The 20,014-nt window shown below is 42.3% G+C and overlaps 1 protein-coding gene across 3 annotated transcripts in view; it reads right to left on the reverse strand.

Annotated features, from left to right (window-relative positions):
• Positions 1-289: 289 nt before the first annotated feature.
• klf8 (Kruppel like factor 8) overlaps positions 290-20,014 on the reverse strand; it is a 108,051-nt gene continuing 88,326 nt past the window's right edge. For all 3 annotated transcript variants that reach the window (XM_055942996.1, XM_055942997.1, XM_055942998.1), the window contains exons 5-7: positions 13,659-13,770; positions 7,163-7,305; positions 290-4,741 (exon numbers count right to left, since the gene is read on the reverse strand). In XM_055942996.1, coding sequence (XP_055798971.1) covers positions 4,560-4,741; positions 7,163-7,305; positions 13,659-13,770 — 437 coding nt within the window. In that variant the 3' untranslated portion in view covers positions 290-4,559. The remainder of the gene's footprint in view (positions 4,742-7,162; positions 7,306-13,658; positions 13,771-20,014) is intronic.

Raw genomic sequence — 20,014 nt, forward strand, 5'->3', positions numbered from 1 at the left:
TCCTGTTTAATTGTGCAACCGCAGGAACGCCCCGAATTGCGGGCCGCAATCACACCCTACTACAAAATTATACAAAGACCCAGCAAAAAAAGGACCTTATGCATTTCAGGTAAAATAACAACCAAATGTTTATCTTCCAGGACAAATTAGCTAGCAATAGCAAGTCCGTTAATGTTTCATGTGTGTTTGTAGATGGACAAAATCTACGTGTGAGATGGTGCATGCGGACATACGCCTGTGGCTGGTGTAGGTAGCATGTAAATCAACAATAAAGACATTGCATCATCAATCTGAACCAAAAACATTTTATTCTATAAAAGGAGTGGGGTAAATCACAACTGTACAGGGGGAAACTGACTTAATGAAACAACATCTCACAGTATCAAAAAGCTCACGTTTTCCTCACTGATCTTTACACATTTGTTCTGTACAAATACAAAAGAAATAATATTAATGACTTGTATTATTATAACGATAACTGCATTGCACTGAGTAATATAGTACTGGCCCATAAATTACTGCATTCAATAAAAAATACCTAAAATTATGATTTCTTAAAGAGTTTTGATTAATGATAAGAAAAAGCACACTCACACACGCTCAGTAATACACTCACACACGCTCAGTAATACACACACGCACGCACGCAATCAATCAATTTACCCTTACATTATGTGGTGCCGTATTGTAGAAGTGATGGGTGACTAGCTGATAAACATGCTTGTTGAGACACAGTACAGTAACGAGCAGAGGGTCATGAAGTCTTCAGTCGTATGCTGCCACGTCTAAACCATAGATGCATGTTCTTGGAAAGAGCATCACTATCGTGGTGTATTGTATTGATGTATTATTGTACGGTTTTCTTTGTGGTATTTGGAGTACATTTAACGAGGATTTTATGATATTTCATATGGATGAGTTGGTGTCTTGTATTGTATATCACTGGCATTGCCATGTCTATGCAGTGAGGTGGGTTTGACCAATGACAACAGATATGACATATTATCAGTTTTTCAGCATGGGGTGCGTCCAAAAATTGCATCCTTTTCTCTATATAGTGCACTACTTTTGACCAGAACCCTAAGGTAATGCACTATATATAGGGAATAGGGTGACGTTTGGGATTAGGATATGGTTGCAGGTCATCATAACTGTTAGGTTAGGGCACCGTGTTCACACCGACATGCTCACCAACTTCACAAAAACAAATGCTACTCTCCATGCAACAGTGAGCACAACACAAAAGGGACCGATTTTGGGGGATTTTTTTGTTTTTTGTTGTAAAGAAGGAATTTAACTTTTCATACACATTTCATTTGTAAATCCATCCAACAGAGGAGAAAAGAAAATACAAATGATATTTTCACATTGTCTAGTCAGTGTTAAAAATAGAACTCCACCTGTTACATTTATTATGCTTTTTGGTTATATACAGAATGTACACTTCTTATTCTTTTTTTCATTATTCTCATAGTCCTTAACATCTAATATGAACAGTTTACAAAACAAAACAAGTTGCAATCCAATGCATATACTCTTCTAGAAAGATGTGCTTAGTATCATTGTTAGGAGTCGAAAGCAGAGAATGAGAGAAACTCATAGGAACATTGCATCGCTCTGTGTGGACCAATAAGATCTCTCGCTGCTTCTGGCATGCGCTCAACTCAACTCACACCAAGGCTGGGCTCAGAGTCAGACAAGCAGTATCTGCCATTTTGTTTTTAAATTGTCAACAGAAAAGGGATCTTAAATTCGCTCGTGTTTTATTTAGCTAGCGTTTGAAATGATGACGGCTGCTGCGACTGCTAGCGAGAGAGCCAAACAATTTGTTTACGTGTCCTCAAGTATGCCCTCTCTGTATGCATGTCCCACGTAGTGCTGAGCGATTAGTACTTTTTGAGGTCGGTTCGGTTTCGGTTCAATTATAATCACGATTTTGATGATTTAAAAAAAACATTAAATGCACTATGCATTTTGGGGTTGAATGCTGTAATAACACAGAACAAAACAATTCATACAAGTCCCATGGTGGTAGTGACCGCCCATTACGGCGTATCACTTATTAACCATCGTTTATTCACATGACCTTACTTTAATCAAATATTTCAGCTGTTGTGTATACTACATTTGTTTTATTTGATACAGCCTGAACTGTTTGATGTAGGAGGGAGTTGTACTTTTGTATTTTGTATTGCATTCCAAGTCATCATTTCATCTCTATAGAGCTGCTGCCTACGCTGTCTGACAAAATCACTATTTTAGTAGTTCTTCAAAGTAAATAACACACTTTTATGACTGCTGAACACAAACTAGCAATCACTTAGATCATGTATTTGCAGGTACAGATACCTTGTGAACCAACAGCTGCTCTCTATATCCTCTCACGATCACGCATCGTTCTGTCTCTTCCGTAGCTGGCGTAAAAGAAAACATAGACCAGACAAGTAGATGCGCAATGGATGATGGTCATTGTAGTTATTCATCGCGTTTTATGAGCTAAACCATTTAGAATATTGGCCCTGTTGAAACTACAACTCCCTCCTACATCAAGCATTTCAGTCTATATCTGATTTATTTGTACAGAAACTGTGCAATGAGCTCACTGACAAAAAAAACAGAACATAATGGAATTTGAATAATTGGACTGATGTTGGTCAATTAGTTGTTTGAAAAACGTTAAATAACTGACCTTTCAGTTAATCACTCAGCACTAGTATCACAGGAGCTGTGCGTTCCAGTGGCAACACGTACTTAGCCACTGGCTTCAGTACAGCCCTTAGGAGCAAGATCTGTGTATGTCCCAGTAGCAAGATGTATGTTGCTACCTACTCCATAACAGCACTTTGGAGTGAGCTCTTTGTATGTTCCACTAGCAACACATACTTATCCACTGACCCCAGTACAGCGTAAGGAGCGAGGTCTGTGGAAGTTGCATAATCAAGTGAACCCAGAGAGCAGGAGCTAAAAACAGCCAGCTTAAGACGTGAAGATCAGTCAATTGCTGATCTAGGATCAGTGTTGCCTTTTAGATCATAATGAATAAGATCATATGGAAAGGGCAGACCTGATCCTAGATCAGAAATCTTACTCTGTGACTCTGTAAATAAAAGCCCTGATCTGAGTCTGGGTAGAAATGCTTGTAACAAAAAAGAGAGGTGCCTCGTGACCTGTCGTCAGGGCGATAAGACCCCGTTTCCTGGGTAACCCTGAAGACCAAAACAAACGCGCGTTTCTAAAACCAGAGTTTCTCAGATTGACTTTGATTCATTAAGGCTCCGACGGGCAAGAGGTAACACTCTGCTGCCCCAAACACACACTTCTAAAATCATCAGTTCTGATTATTTGTTACACACACACACACGTCCATACACACACACACACACACACACAAGCTCCCCTAGATCCCTGCGAGAGTTCCATTTTGTAATCTCAAACTTATTTTCTTATACTTTCACAGCCTCAAACACAATCTAAGGATTTGAAATAGACAAAAAGGGATGTTATTCTGTTAACAGCCAATCACTGGCAAAGAGAAGGAGAAGAAGGAAAAAAAGGCCTTTTTTTTTCTTTTTTTTTTAAACAACAAATACTGTTACTGAACCAACAAGTTAAAAAATGTGGGGCAAGTGAACATGATTTCATTTCTGATTGAAACTGAGGAAAGCAGAATCTTAATAAAAATTCACAGTCTTGTAGCTCCCTGTTTTAGGGGATGGGGGAGTGGAGGGGTTGAATTAGACAGAATAGAACAGTTCTGCCCCACACACCCCGAGGGGGCTGTGGACTCTGCTCGGGAAGAATATGGAGAGGACTTTATGCATCTTCAACTGTCTTTAAATAGCACACACTTCACTAACGCTCACACACGCACACACACACACACGCAATGCAGGATCACAGAAGTTGAGAAGGAAAATACAGTAAACATATCCACAGTATCTTCCCCTCTGAAATCAACAAACAAGACACAAGCCACATTTCCTTCCCCGCCCCCTTCACCTCCTCTCCGTTCTCTTCCTCCCTCATCTTCTCCCTCTGAGCTGAGTGTGTGGTGTAGGTATCCCTGCATCATTTCAAAGTCCGTTCTCCGTCTCTCTCTCAGTCCTGTCTGTCTCTTTCTCTCTGCAGTATCCCAGTCAGGCGTCACTGGTTTGTCTTCTGGATGGATAGGAAGCCATAGAGGAGGATGGCGTCATGCCATGGTCACACTGAGTGGGGTGTGAGGGAGAGATGAGAAGGTAAGCATTGGGGTGAGGGTGGCTGTGAAGAGTGGTGGACTCCCCCTTCAGGTGCTGGGCAACCAAATAACAACAATGAACTGCTCTCATCATTTACTTTGCAATCTGCGCTCTCCACCTCTTTCATTTCCTGATCTCCATGATGACCCACAGTTCAAATTAGAGGACGAGGAGAGAAAAGAGACAGGAACCGGAAGTGACAATTCAGGGTTTAGCCCCTTCCCATCTGAGTTTCATTGGAGTACCAAGGGGGGGAGGGGGGGGGGGGGGGTGATGGTAGTAGGGGGAAGGGTTTAAAGATCAGGGGCCAGAGGTCATGGTTCACATCATGACGTGGCGTCTCCGGTGCAGGGCTAGGTGGTCGGACCGGGAGAAGGAGCGGTCACAGTCGGTGCAGCGGAAGGGCTTGATGCCCGTGTGTTTACGGAAGTGTCGCGTCAGCTCGTCTGAGCGGGCGAACCTCCAGGTACAGCCCTCCCAGGTACAGTGGTACGGCTTCTCTCCTACAGGGAAGAAGACGTAGAGTTAGTTGGTTGATTGGTTTAATAGGAAGTACGTTCGGTGCATGTGATTGAGCAAAAACGAGGCATCTTCAGATAAGAAGTTATAGTATAGATCTACGCAACGTGCCTATTTTTTTTACATTTTATTTAACCAGGTAGGCCGGTTGAGAACAAGTTCTCATTTACAACTGCGACCTGGCCAAGATAAAGCAAAGCAGTGCGACACAAACAACAACACAGAGTTACACATGGGATAAACAAAAGTACAGTCAATAACACAAGAAAAAAAATATATGTACAGTGTGTGCAAATGTAGCAAGATTAGGGAGGGTAAGGCAAAAAATAGGCCATAGTGGCGAAATAATTACAATTTAGCATTAACATTGGAGTGATAGATGTGCAGATGATGATATGAAGTAGAGATACTGGGGTGCAAAAGAGCACGAAGATAAATAACAATATGGGGATGAGGTAGTTGGATGTGCTATTTACAGATGGGCTGTGTACAGGTGCAGAGATCGGTAAGCTGCTCTGACAGCTGATGCTTAAAGTTAGAGAGGGAGATATAAGACTCCAGCTTCAGTAATTTTTGCAATTCGTTCGTCATTGGCAGCAGAGAACTGGAAGGAAAGGCGGCCAAAGGAAGTGTTGGCTTTGTGGATAACCAGTGAAATATACCTGCTGGAGCGCTTGCTACGGGTGGGTGTTGCTATGGTGACCAGTGAGCTGAGATAAGGTGGAGCTTTACCTAGCAAAGACTTATAGATGACCTGGAGCCAGTGGGTTTGGCGACGGATATGTAGTGAGGGCATACAGGTCGCAGTGGTGGGTGGTATACGGGGCTTTGGTGACAAAACGGATGGCACTGTGTAGACTACATCCCAATTTGCTGAGTAGAGTGTTGGAGGCTATTTTGTAAATGACATCGCCGAAGTCAAGGATCGGTAGGATAGTCAGTTTTACGAGAGTATGTTTGGCAGCGTGAGTGAAGGAGGCTTTGTTGCGAAATAGGAAGCCGATTCTAGATTTCATTTTGGATTGGAGATGTTTAATGTGAGTCTGGAAGGAGAGTTTACAGTCTAACCAGACACCTAGGTATTTGTAGTTGTCCACATATTCTAAGTCAGAACCATCCAGAGTAGTGATGCTAGTCGGGCAGGCGGGTGCGGGCAGCAATCGGTTGAAGAGCATGCACTTAGTCTTACTAGCATTTAAGAGCAGTTGGCTACAGCAGTGGCTATTCCTTGGCTACAGCAGTGTTCCCCAACTCCAGTCGTCGAGTACTCCCAACAGCATAAAAAATGTGTAGCCTGGGTCAAACATACCTCATTGAACTAATTTAGGGCTTGATGATTAGTTGAATCAGGTGTGCTTGTCTGGGACTGCAATAAAAATGTATACTGTTGGGGGTACTTGAGGACTGGAGTTGGGAAACACTAGGCTCCAGAATGCGGGCCCTGGATTGGCTATAGATGAGTATGTGGGCGGGTCAGGGTGTGTGTTACCCAGTGTTGGGGGTATCGCGTTACAGAACTAACAAGTAACGTAATCTGATACATTTTATGAGCAACAGAGTAAAGTAATGTGTTACTTTATCAAATTGGGTTATTTTTTATTACAGCTACTTTGTCAAACAACGCGTGTGTTACTTTCAGAATCTTATCTCCACCGGGTGTGTTTCCATGATCCGATCTCGACTTGTTTCCTCATTTAGTTCTTGAGCGAGCGGAGAAAGGGTGTTTTGAGAAATGACATGACGGGCTGCTGTTCATAGAAATGTATAGAGGGCGCACCTCTGATGTCTAAACATCTCTATGGACTGTGTATGTGAGGTCTAACAGAAAGAACTGGCGGCTCCAGGGAAAGATTTTCAATTAAAGGAGAGGAAATCTGTACAGATGTTTGGCTTACAGTATACGGCTAATTAAGCAGCGCCACAGATGGAAGGAGAAACCAGTGACCCATCCTGAGTTAGTAAGTAGCCTATCAGATGGAAAGAGAAACAAGTGATCCAACCTGAGTTAGTAAGTAGCCTATCAGATGGAAGGAGAAACCAGTGATCCAACCTGAGTTATTAGGTAGCCTATCAGACGGAAGGAAAAACCAGTGATCCAACCTGAGTTAGTAAGTAGCCTATCAGATGGAAGGAGAAACCAGTGATCCAACCTGAGTTAGTAAGTAGCCTATCGGATGGAAGGAGAAACCAGTGATCCAACCTGAGTTAGTAAGTAGCCTATCTTTGGTAGAGTACGCACGGCTCGCCTTGCTCCCTCTGACAGTCAAACAAACGGTGAGATTGGGATTTTTTCCCATGAAAGCAAAGGAAAGTAATATAACTCGTTACTTTCCACACAAAGTAATGTTACTTTTGCCAAAAAAGTTTGGGTTAGTAATATATTACTTTCCCAACACTGGTGTTACCTGTGTGTATCCTGCGGTGGGCTTTAAGGTGTGAGCTCTTGGTGTACACCTTGTTACAGCCATCATAGTCACACATATGGACACGCCTCCTCTTCATATCCGGCGAATCAGGATCCACCTGCATGTCCATGTCTACGCCCGACCTGAGAGTGACAAAGAGAGAGAGAAAGCAGACATTATATGGGTGAGGCTGGAGTGAGATGTAGTCATGTATTTCGTGAAATTACAAAATGTCACAGCAGATCACCTGTATTAGCAGGATTACGAGAAAGCAGCTCGCTACCTGTATATTAACTCTTCAGACCTGGGTTCAAATAATAGTTGAAATATTATTAGGATCATTGTTTGAATGTCACCGGGACAGTGCACATTAACCAACACCAATATTACAGTAATGCAACTTCCATGAAAATGTGCTGGGGGTAGAAAATAGCTCATTTGCACCAGTAGTCTCTGGGCAGGTAAGGGCCTTTACACAATCACAATGCACATACAAATAGTCACTAAAACAATAGAAAAGACAAGTACATGACATCCAATACTTGGAGTACAACATATTGAAATACTTCATGTGGGCCTTGATAAAAGGTCTGTAACTGTAGCTGTTACATGAGCAGACATGCAGGTTTACCTCTCCAACCCCACCCATACTGTCTAAGCCCGAACTAAACCTAGAAGGAAAGGACTGTGATGTAACACCTACAGGGAACTGCCCAAGTGTGGCTGACTGGACAATTAACATCTATCCATGGGTTTATTATTAATGCACTCTATTGTACGGATCTGTATGATTGATGAATAGAAGTCTTACAAATTATTTTGTCATTGCTGCATCATCATTAGGTGACACTATGGGGGCGAATCCTAACTTCCAATTTTATTTACTTAGTCAAGCATTGATGTCAATGGGAAGTTGTGATTTGCCCCTACGTATTTGGACATGGCTACATGAGGGAACTACACTGAACAGAAACATAAACGCAACATGTAAAGTGTTGGTCCCATCTTTCATGAGCTGAAATAAAAGATCCCAGAAATGTTCCATTCCAACAAAAAGCTTACTTCTCAAAAATGTTGTGCACAAATGTGTTTAAATCCCTGTTAGTAAGCGTTGCCTTTGCCAAGATAATCCATCCATCTGACAGGTGTGGAATATCAGGAAGTTGATTAAACAGCATGACGATTACACAGGTGCACCTTGTGCTGGGGGACAATAAAAGGCCACGATAAAATGTGCAGTTTGGTCACACGACACAACGCCACAGTTGCCTCAAGTTTTGAGGGAGCATGGAATTGGCATGTTGACTGCAGGAATGTCCACCAGAGAATTGAGGCAACTGTTGCCAGAGAATTTAATGTTAATTTCTCCACCATAAGCAGCCTCTAACATAATTTTAGAGAATTTGGCAGTACGTCCAACCGGCCTCACAACCACAGACCACGTGTAACTACGCAGCCCAGGACCTACATATTCGGCTTCTTCACCTGCGGGATGGTCTGACAGCTGATGAAACTGTGGGTTTGCACAACTGAAGAATTTCTGCACATATTGCCAGAAACCCTCTCAGGAAAGCCCATCTGCATGCTCGTCATTCTCACCAGGGTCTTAATCTGACTGCAGTTCAGCATCGTAACCGACTTCAGTGGGCAAATCCCCACCCTCGATGGCCACTGGCACACTGGAGAAGTGTGCTCTTCATGGATGAATCCCGGTTTCAACTGGACCGGGCAGATGCAGTATGGCATTGTGTGGGTAAGCGGTTTTCTGATGTCAACATTGTGAACAGAGTGCCCCATGGTAGTGGTGGGGTTACGGTATGTGCAGGCATAAACTATGGACAACAAACTCAAATGCATTTTATCGATGGCAATTTGAATGCACAGAGATACCGTGACGAGATCCTGAGGCCCATTGTCGTGCCATTCATCCGCTGCCATCACCTCATGTTTCAGCATGATAATGCACAGTCCCATGTTGCAAGGATCTGTACACAATTCCCAAAGCTGAAAATGTCCCAGTTCTTCCATGGCCTGCATACTCACCAGACATGTCACCCGTTGAGCATGTTTGTGATGCTCTGGATCGACGTGTACGACAACGTGTTCCAGTTCCCGCCAATATCCAGCAACTTGGCACAGACATTGAAGAGGAGTGGAACCACATTCCACAGGTCACAATCAACAGCCTGATCAACTCTAAGCGAAGGAGATGTCGTGCCACATGACTCAAATGGTGGTCACACCAGATACTGACTGGTTTTCTGATACACGCTCCTACCTTTTTTGTTTTTAAGTATCTGTGATCAACAGATGCATATCTGTATTCCCAGTCATGTGAAATCCATAGATATGGCCTAATGGATTTATTTAAATGAACTGTAACTCAGTATAATCTTTGAAATTGTTGCATTTATATTTTTGTTCAGTTTACATACAGAATAGTCAAATACACCGTGTTAATTTAAATGATTCTAACAGAGCCTCACGCCTAGTAATCACTGATGATTAAGTTATTTTGTTTAGGTTCATCACAGTTAATAGTAATCTATGATCCCTGGGTGAAGTTACAGGCCACAGGCAGCAGAGAGGGCTAGAGAGTAACTGTTGAAAACCCATACAGCTGGACAGCTTCCAGTTCAATGCTGATCTCTCCTCTCTCTTCCCTCCTTTCCTTCCTCTCCCTCCCATCCTCCGAGTTCCTCGCGGCCGGCCTTCCCTTTCTCCACCCTGCCTGCCAACTAGTTCACTCCTTTTCCTCTCTCTCTCTCTCTCTCTGCCCAGCCGTTGGCTCAAAAACATAAAGAATAGAAAAGTATTCCTTCTTCACCCCATCCCGCCTCTAACACACTCACTCACCCCGCTCCTTCTCTTTCACTCTCTCCAAACCGTTTATAAGGAGGTGTGACGGCAAACTGCATTACGTAACCTTGTTTACACCCAGTTCTGTGACAACCCTGCCCAGCAACACACACAAACACACAAACACACGTCAGCTAAGTGAACTCTCCAAGCACACACCCTGCATTTCAGTTCGATAGAGTGCAGCGAGCTCTGACACACACACAAACACACAAACACACGTCAGCTAAGTGAACTCTCCAAGCACACACCCTGCATTTCAGTTCGATAGAGTGCAGCGAGCTCTGACACACACACAAACACACAAACACATGTCAGCTAAGTGAACTCTCCAAGCACACACCCTGCATTTCAGTTAGAGTGCAGCAAGCTCTGACACACACAAACACACAAACACACAAACACACGTCAGCTAAGTGAACTCTAAGCACACACCCTGCATTTCAGTTCGATAGAGTGCAGCGAGCTCTGACACACACACACAAAGCTACGCCCTGGGGTGTTGAGCTTGCTGCATCCTCCTACCAAATAGAGATACACATTAATACATTCTGTCTCTCCCGGTTGCTGCCTCACTACACATTGTGTGCCACATACACACTGCCTCTCCTCCAGTGTTCAGGGGTTATGTAAGGGTCCGGAGAAGAGCAGTGCTGCAGTAATGTAATTAATGCCAGAGAGAGGAGAGGAGGGACGGGCCCAGCTCACCACAGTCAAACCCCCAGTGAAGGGGCAAATTCACCCTATATCACTTTCCTCTAATACACTCAACCCCAGTCCTGCAGAACACTCTTCCTATATCACTCTACTCCTACAGTGCCTTCAGAAAGTGTTCGTACCCCTTGACTTATTACACATTTTGTTGTGTTACATCCTGAATTCAAATGGATTAAATGGATTTTTTCCCTTATCGGAGAACCTGCCAATACCCCGTAGTGAAGACATGCTTTTACATTTTTTTTTTTTAATTCACTGAAAATGAAACACAAAAATGTCTCATTTACATAAGTATTCACACACTCCAAATTGAGCTCAGGTGCATCCAATTTCCTTTGATCATCCTTGAGATTGGAGTCCTGTGGCCAATTCAATTGTTAGAACATGATTTAGAAAGAAACACAGCGGTCTATAAAAAGGTCCCACAGTTGACAGTGCATGTCAGAGTAGAAACTATAACATGATGTCCAAGGAACTGTCCATAGATCTCTTGAGATACAATTGTGATGAGGCGGCAGGTAGCCGATTGGTAAGAGCGTTGGACTAGGAACCGAAAGGTTGCAAGATCGAATCCCCGAGCTGACAAGGTAAAAATCTGTCGTTCTGCCCCTGAACAAGGAAGTTCCTAGGCCGTCATTGAAAATAAGAATTTGTTCTTAACCTTTCTGAACCACCCATCCCGGATCCGGGGTAATTGTCATCAGAAACGCGCCACAGGTATATAATATAATTTCATGAAATCACAAGTGCAATATTGCAAAACACAGTTTAGCCTTATGTTAATCCATCTGTCGTCTCAGATTTTGAAATTATGCTTTACAGCGAAAGCAATACAAGCGTTATCGATCGCTCGACAAAACAATAAGTACACCTAGCATCAGGTAACTTGGTCACGAAAATCAGAAAAGCAATCAAATTAATCGTTTACCTTTGATGATCTTCGGATGTTTTCACTCACGAGACTCCCAGTTAGACAAAAAATGTTCCTTTTGTTCCATAAAGATATTTTTTATATCCAAATACCTCCGTTAGTTTGATGCGTTTTGCCCAGGAATCCACCGGAAAGAGCGGTCGCGACAACGCCGACAAAAATTCCAAATTATATCCATAATGTCCACAGAAACATGTCAAACATTTTTTTATAATCCATCCTTAGGGTGTTTTTCAAATATCTATTCAATAATATATCAACCGGGACAGTTGGCTTTTCACTAGGACCGGGAGTAACAATGGCTGCCTTTCCCTTTTGCGCACAAGTCACTCTGAGAGCCCCCACCTATCCACTTACGCAATGTGGTCGTTCACGCTCATTCTTCAAAATAAAAGCCTGAAACTATGTCTAAAGGCTGTTGACACCTTAGGGAAGCCATAGAAAAAGAAGTCTGGTTGATATCCCTTTATATGGGCAATAGGGATGCATAGGAACAGAGAGGTTTCAAGAACAGGGGCACTTCCTGATTGGATTTTCCTCAGATTTTAGCCTGCACTACCAGTTCTGTTTAACTCACAGACAAAATGTTTACAGTTTTGGAAACGTCAGAGTGTTTTCTATCCTAATCTGACAATTATATGCATACTCTAGTTTCGGGGGCTGAGAAATAGGCAGTTTCAAATGGGTACGTGTTTTTAGCCAAAAACGAAAATATCGCCCCCTAGTCTATTGACTTGCCTAGTTAAATAAAGGTAAAATTAAATAAAAAATCGAGGGAGTGTTGAAAGTTTCCACCATTGGGAAATGGAAAAAATATGTAACTACCCAGACTGCCTAGAGCTGGCCGTCCGACCAAACTGAACAACCGGGCAAGAGGTGGTGACCAAGAACCCAACGACCACTCTGACAGAACTACAGAGTTCCTTGGCTGAGATGGGAGAACCTGCCATCAGGACAACAGTCTCTATAGCACTTCACCAAATTGGGTTTTATGGGAAAGTGGCCAGACGGAAGCCACCCCTGAGAAAAAGGCACATGCCTGGGATCGAACCCGTGTCTGTAGTGACGCCTCGAGCACAGTGATGCTGCGCCACTCGGGAGGCCCTGTATTTCATTTTCAAAACATTTCTACAAAGATGTTTTCGCTTTGTCACTGTGGGGTATTGCGTGTAGATGGGTGAGAAAAATAATAATCCATTTTGAATTCAGGCTGTAACACAACAAAATGTGGAATAAGTCAAGGGGTATGAATACTTTCTGAAGGCACTGTATAACAGGACTACAACTACCCACAAATCATGCAAGATATCTTCTGAAATAAGTATTGTTATCGTATACTGATGAGAAAAAGCAATGTATCACCCAGCCTCCATCCTCTGAAGGCGTCAGCCTGCTTCAGTTCGGCTGGCGCTTGCCGAGCTCGTTCCCTTAAAAGACCTTCGCTTGAAAAAAATGTTTGTCCATTTTGAGACGCCGTAGCCAGTAGTCCGATTTATCTATGATAACTCAAGAAATCTGTCATACATTTTTGCCGAGGAGATCTTAGTTGCGCAATTTTGCATCTGACTAAGATGTTTGGTGCAGTATTTCTCAAGTGAAAAAATGTGCATGAGGACAAGTCTTGTTGCATGACAACAGGCACTTCATTGGAGAATCCATATTGTTGACCAATCGCCGACAAGGGGCCGTAGACTTCGGCTACCAAGAAAAAAACCTGGTCTGTCCGAACTGCTGAAAAAACCTTTGCCGGGAGTCCAAAATGAACCAACCAAGTCCAAAATGAACCAACCAAGTCCAAAATGAACCAAAACGTCACAAAATGTTGTCATAATATATGCACAAACTGTTCCGAACTCTTTTGGCTGGGAAGCATGTGGAAGCCTTAACACTCACCCTGTGTCCAAAGAAGGAAGCCGAGTCCTACACCACCCCTACACCACAACCCTGTGTCCAGGCCTATACCACCACCTTCCATTATCTGACACTCACCCCGTGTCCAGTCCCGGTGTACTGAAAGATGCTGAACCGGACTCTGTCCCACTCTCCACATCACTGTCACTCTGGTACTCCACTGGGGACGCCGAGCCAGGCTTGATACGCACTGTAGGGAGAGAAGGGTAGATGGAGAAAGGGGGGAGGGAGAGAGATGGAGAAGATGAAGAGAGATGGGTATAAATAGAGACAGACAACAGGGGTTAGCAACTGAAATCCAACATTAACACACAGTACTTGGCAACACAAAAGGTAAGTCGAGGCATCCCAGCTGAGCTCATTTGAATTTCTATTTGGGTGTGAGAGAATTCCTCATTATACTTCGGTATGGTTGGCTGTGCTGCGGAGGCTGCTGATTGTATTTGTGAACCCCCCTCCCTCACCCCACCCCCTCCTCTCCCTTTCTCCTTTAGTGGGTCAGAATGTGGTGACGGCACTGTTTAAAGGTTATCTTGCCTGAGGATGAGTGGGGGTGAGGGTTGTTTGTGATGATGGGGTTGGGATGGGGGTAAATAACTGTCCTTTGTATGTTGGGACAACCCACCACCTGTTAACCCTAATACCAGTGAAACCCACCTTATTCAAAGGCAAAACGACCCATCTCCTCTCTTCTAGAACTCTTCCCCCTTCTAAAAGTACCTCCCTCCGCACTCCACGCTCCCTCCGTACTCCACCCCTCTCTCCCATGCTCCACCCTCTCTCCCATGCTCCACCCTCTCTCCCACTCTCTCTACTCAGAGCTCTGTGTGTCACTCCTGTTACACAACAACATAGTTAGAAGTGTAGTGTAGCAACTCTAAGTCAAATCTGCACCTACTCATGTACACTCTGTATCAATACACTCAACTACATGCATTTTCTACTTACAGAATGTTCATGTTGACAAGTCCTAGGGACAGTTTTCTGGATAGAGTTTAAGCCTAGTCCTAGACTAAAAAGCATGTTCAATGGATATTCTCTAAGGAAAGAGCTTCTTATTCCAAGACTACAGTAGGCTTAATCTGGAAACTGGACCTTACAACATTATTATTTCAATAGAACATGTTGAGTTCTTCTATTATAACATTCAAAGAGCCCCCCCCCCCCACCAAATAAAAATAAAAAACATGTATTTCATATAAGGAACTCAGTCCGGCTTTCAATTTACTCTTGAAAGTTGTAATAGTATAACGCACAAGGTGCAATTTGGAAATACTCACATGAATACACGTTAGACATAGCAAAATGTATAGAATTGCAAGAAAATGTGCTTTAAAACCTGCAAAACTATCTCTCCGCCAAACAAGACGGGGTGTGAACAGTTTGTGTCATGAACAGTGCTTGTCCCCATAGAAACAGACATGGCAAGGGATTGCACCCCTCTCCAGCATGGCCTCATGGTGAGTAATCGGTCAAACATTTTGGCGAAAATGGTGAGCAAGTTGGTAAATCTTCATGGATTTTTTTATTTTTTATTTTAATTTTAAATGTCACTACCGGACATCTAATTTATCAAGAAATATGTAAAGTACGGTTTTGGGACTAAAATACAGGTAACTGCCAAAAGAAAGGACACACCAACATAAAGTGTCTTAATAGGGCGTTTGGCCATCACGAGCCACCAGAACAGCTTGAATGCGCTTTGGCATAGAGTTTACAAGTGTCTGGCATTCCGTTGGAGGGATAAGACTAGGGCTGTAGCGGTCACGAGACTTCGTCAGCCGGCGATTGTCAAGCAAATAAACTGTCGGTCTTACGGTAATTGACCGTTAATTAACATAAACACATTAAGCATCTCCGGGCTTACACACATATCCCACAAGCCACCGATGCAGACCTTTGGAACAGCAAAATTTTTAAAAGTCTAATAAATCCATGTAATATAGCCAACGCTTTCACAATAAATCCATTGTTTATTTCAAACAGGTCTAAAGGAGCATGATACCAAGAAAATGTAGTCTATTTCAGAAGAACAGAATAGCATATTCAGACTAATGATTCGAAAAAAGCCGAACGAACAGCAAAAGCACTAGCCCATGACGATCTACTACCCCATAGTACAAAGGTCAACCTATTCTATTCTGTGAGAGAAATAAATATTCCAAACATAGTCTGGGACAGTTGTGGGATGCGAGAGATCCCAAATTAATACAACCACTAGCAACAATAAAAAATGCTTTTTTACGCACTGTGGCGGACGCAACAGATCGTAACGTTTAGCTTACATTTTTTTATAAACTATTAGGCTATTTCTTCACATTATAAGCGCAGCATTGCGAACATGGTAGTAGGCTAGAAGCACAAATGTTCCATTAGCGGAAAACACCATTATCAAAAGTAGAGGTCAACCGATTAAATCGGCATGGCCAATTAATTAGGGCCGATTTCAAGTTTTCATAACAATCGTAATCGTCCATTTTGGATGCCGATTATGGCCGATTACATTGCAATCCACGAGGAAACTGCGTGGCAGGCTGACCACCTGTTACGCGAGTGCAGCGTCAAAAGGACCTTGTGGCTGCAAGGAGCCATGGTAAGTTGCTAGCTAGCATTAAACTTATCTCATAAAAAACAATCAATGTTAACAATCACTGGTTAACTACACATGGTTGATGATAGTACTAGGTTAACTAGCTTGTCCTGCGTTGCATATAATCAATGCGGTGCCTGTTAATTTATCATCGAATTGATCATCAAAACTGGTGATGATTTAACAGAAGCGCATTCGCGTAAAAGCACAATCATTTCACAAATGTACCTAAGCATAAACATCAATGCCTTTCTTAAAATAAATACACAACATTGTTGTAATTGTCATTATTACAAATATATATATATACAAAACGGCTAATTAATCAGTATAGGCTTTTTGTGGTTCTCTAATAATCGGTATCGGTGTTGAAAAATCATAAATCAGTCGACCTCTAATCAAAAGTGACCACAAATGCAATTATGCATGTAATGCTTTTACTATAAAGGTGCATTTTTATGGTGAAAATTATCTTCCCCAAACTTGAAACTCACACGCTGCTTATATATGCCAGTTTGGCTCTACACTCCTTCTGTAAAGCAGATTAATGTGCTTAATTTTAAAGAAGTTATTTGGCCACTTTAGCTGTGATACAAACCTTATTACAACATATAGGCCTTTGGGCTAGGCTACATGAGGTGTGCCACTAAGTTGCAAAAAAAATGCATTGTTTCTTATTCTGGGCATCATTCACAAGTGATAATATATAATTCACAAGTGATAGGCTAATATCGTCACCCATCAGACTGTTCTTGATTGAATCTTGTCTTTACATGTACAAAATAATATATGTGTGACATTTGTTATCATTTAGAATGGACCATTATCATGTACCTGTATTGAAACAGGGGCAGCGGTAAAAATACATGTCATCTATGCACTTAAATAGCAAATCAAGGATGCTTTTCATGTGGTTTATTTTCATTTTCATACTCCTGTCGTAAAGTGAAGCAATGTGCTTACATTACATTACATTTTAGTCATTTAGCAGACGCTCTTATCCAGAGCGACTTACAGTAGAGTGCATGCATTTTATAAAAAAAATTTTTTTTTACGGCTGCAACAGAGCCTGGGCGTGAACCCAGAGACTCTGATGGCGCAGCTAGCACTGCGATGCAGTGCCCTAGACCACTGCGCCACCCGGGAGATGCTTAATATTAGGAAAGTTGAGAAATAAATATAGTAGGCCTAGCCTATAGAAAGCTGATCCTCCTATTTTTAGTAGAGGCCATCACTCTGTTTTCTCACGCAATTGCATAGCCTATAGAACTGTTGCGCAACATGAGCTCATGGGCTCTCATGAAGTGTTTGATTAGATTTTCGATAACATTTGCATTGATGCCAGAGTGATTAGAGGGACAAGAGAGTGCTGAGTACCAGGCAGTTAGCAAGTTTGGTAGGCTACTAATGACCATCAGCAGCATCAGAGCTTGGAGAAGCCTAATTACTGTGACTAAACAGTCACGTGGAATTTGACTGCCTTCATGACTCATGACCGCCGATGTGGCAGTAATACGGTCACCGCAACAGCCCTAGATGCGACACCATTCTTCCACAAGAAATTCCATAATTTGGTGTTTTGGTGATGGAAAACGCTGTCTAAGGCACCCCTCCAAAATCTCTCATAAGTGTTCAATTGGAATAAGATCTGGCGAGACACACACACACACACACACACACGCACTTTAAACCCCCTATGCCTCTTTGAGACCCCTCTTTCAAAGAATAGCCATCGTCACCAAAATAATGGGCAACTGTGCATTTTTATACATGACCCTAAGCATAAATGGATGTTAATTGCTTAATTAACTCAGAAAACCACACCTGTGTGGAAGCACCTGCTTTGAATATACTTTGTGTCCCCCATTTAAACAAAATGTTTCCTTTATTTAGGGAGTTACCTATATATGTTTCCTGGGATGTACATCATAGGAGGTTGGTGGCACCTTAATTGTGGAGAATGGGTTCGTGGTATTGACTGGAGCGGAATCAGTGGAATGGTGTCAAATACATTAAACAAATGGTTTCCAGGTGTTTGGTGTCATTCCAATTGCTCCGTTCCGGCCAATATTACAAAGCATTCTACCCTCAGCAGTCTCCACTGATGTACATCTGTCCAAATGAAATGAAAGATTATATGTCTTATTTTGGACTTAGCCAAAGATGGCAGAGGTCTCGTCTTTGTATCTGTGCCATTATTACTGCGCTTTACTGTACTGCAGGATTTCCCAAACTCGGTCCTGGGGCCCCACCCGGGTACATATTTTTGGTGTTTGCCCTAGCACTACACAGCTGATTGAAATAATCAAAGCTTGATGATGAGTTGGTTATTTGAATCAGCTGAGTAATGAAAACTAAATGTGCAACCAGGGGGGCCGCCAGAACCGAGTTTGGTGTGCTCCATTGGTTTTTTCTATATTTTACTGCAGGGGTCGGCAACAAAATGCAACATTTATTTAACTAGGCAAGTCAGTTAAACCGGCCCGCAAGTGATTTATTTTGGCAGCCTAAAGTTTTTAGTAAGGTTTTTTTTTAATTTGGGGGGGGATTTTAGTGTTTGGTCAAAAAATACTCAAATCCCCAGGAATTCAGCAAAAAATGTGTTTATTTTAGGAAATCTGTTTCCAAGTATTTCCACAAAAAGACATATGTGATCGTGTGTCAATGTAATCAAGATATCATTTTCAAATACAATTTATTTTTGGGCTTAGTTGTTGTCAATTTGCAGGGCACAAATTAGTAGAATTATTAGTTCCGACCCCTTGACCAGCCGCGCAAAAAGTTTTAGTTTCAGTTTCAGATTCATTCAATCAACATTGAACATTTCACAGAGAACAATAGAGGTTTTATTTCTCTAAATGAAATGTAAAGGTTATGAAAATCAATTTTTTTAAAATCATGTTTTTACTATTTTATTAATTTGGTATGAAAATACATGTTCAAAAATGAATGTGTAATAGATATACTAGGCATGATTCTCCCTTCATTGCAACTTTTGTTTCGGTAGGGACACATTTCGTGAGGCGGTAAGAAATTCAGGTAAAGAGTTCAAATATGCAATACAAACAAAGTGTGTGAGAAGTATATATGTCCTGACATACAGTACCAGTCAAAAGTTTGGACACCGACTCATTCAAGGGTTTTTCTTCATTTGTACTATTCTCTACATTGTAAATAATAGTGACGACATCAAAACTATGAAATAACACATATGGAATCATGTAGTAACCATACAAAAGTGAAGAATCTAAAATATGAAATATTTAACAAAGTAGCCACCCTTTGCCTTGATGACAGCTTTGCACACTCTTGTATGTATTAAGACATGTGTGCTGAAAGTTTGGGAAAAGTAGGATACTTTTGTGTGAAGAGGGATCCTTAGAAAGACAATACGGGGCAGTGCCAGTGTGAGATAGCGTGACGGGGGTGAAAGAGAAACAGTAGCTGAAAGAGGGAACGAGAGAATGAGAAAGTCCATGACAGTGACGTACAACTAGTGTGTGTGTGTCTGTGATAGAGTGAGAGAAAGAGCTTGTGTGTGTGTGTGTGTGTGTGTGTGTGTGTGTGTGTGTGTGTGTGTGTGTGTGTGTGTGTGTGTGTGTGTGTGTGTGATAGAGTGAGAGACAGAGCGTGTGTGTGTGTGTGTGTGTGTGTGTGTGTGTGTGTCTGTGATAGAGTGAGAGAAAGAGCTTGTGTGTGTGTGTGTGTGTGTGTGTGTGTGTGTGTGTGTGTGTGTGTGTGTGTGTGTGTGTGTGTGTGTGTGTGTGTGTGTGTGTGTGTGTGTAGATAAGTGAGTATGGTTTAAAGAGAGTGCGCATGGGCGAGACTCGAGAGACGTATTGCT

This window comes from Salvelinus fontinalis, chromosome 13 (assembly GCF_029448725.1).
Source record: "Salvelinus fontinalis isolate EN_2023a chromosome 13, ASM2944872v1, whole genome shotgun sequence".
In the NCBI taxonomy this organism is placed as follows: domain Eukaryota; kingdom Metazoa; phylum Chordata; class Actinopteri; order Salmoniformes; family Salmonidae; genus Salvelinus; species Salvelinus fontinalis.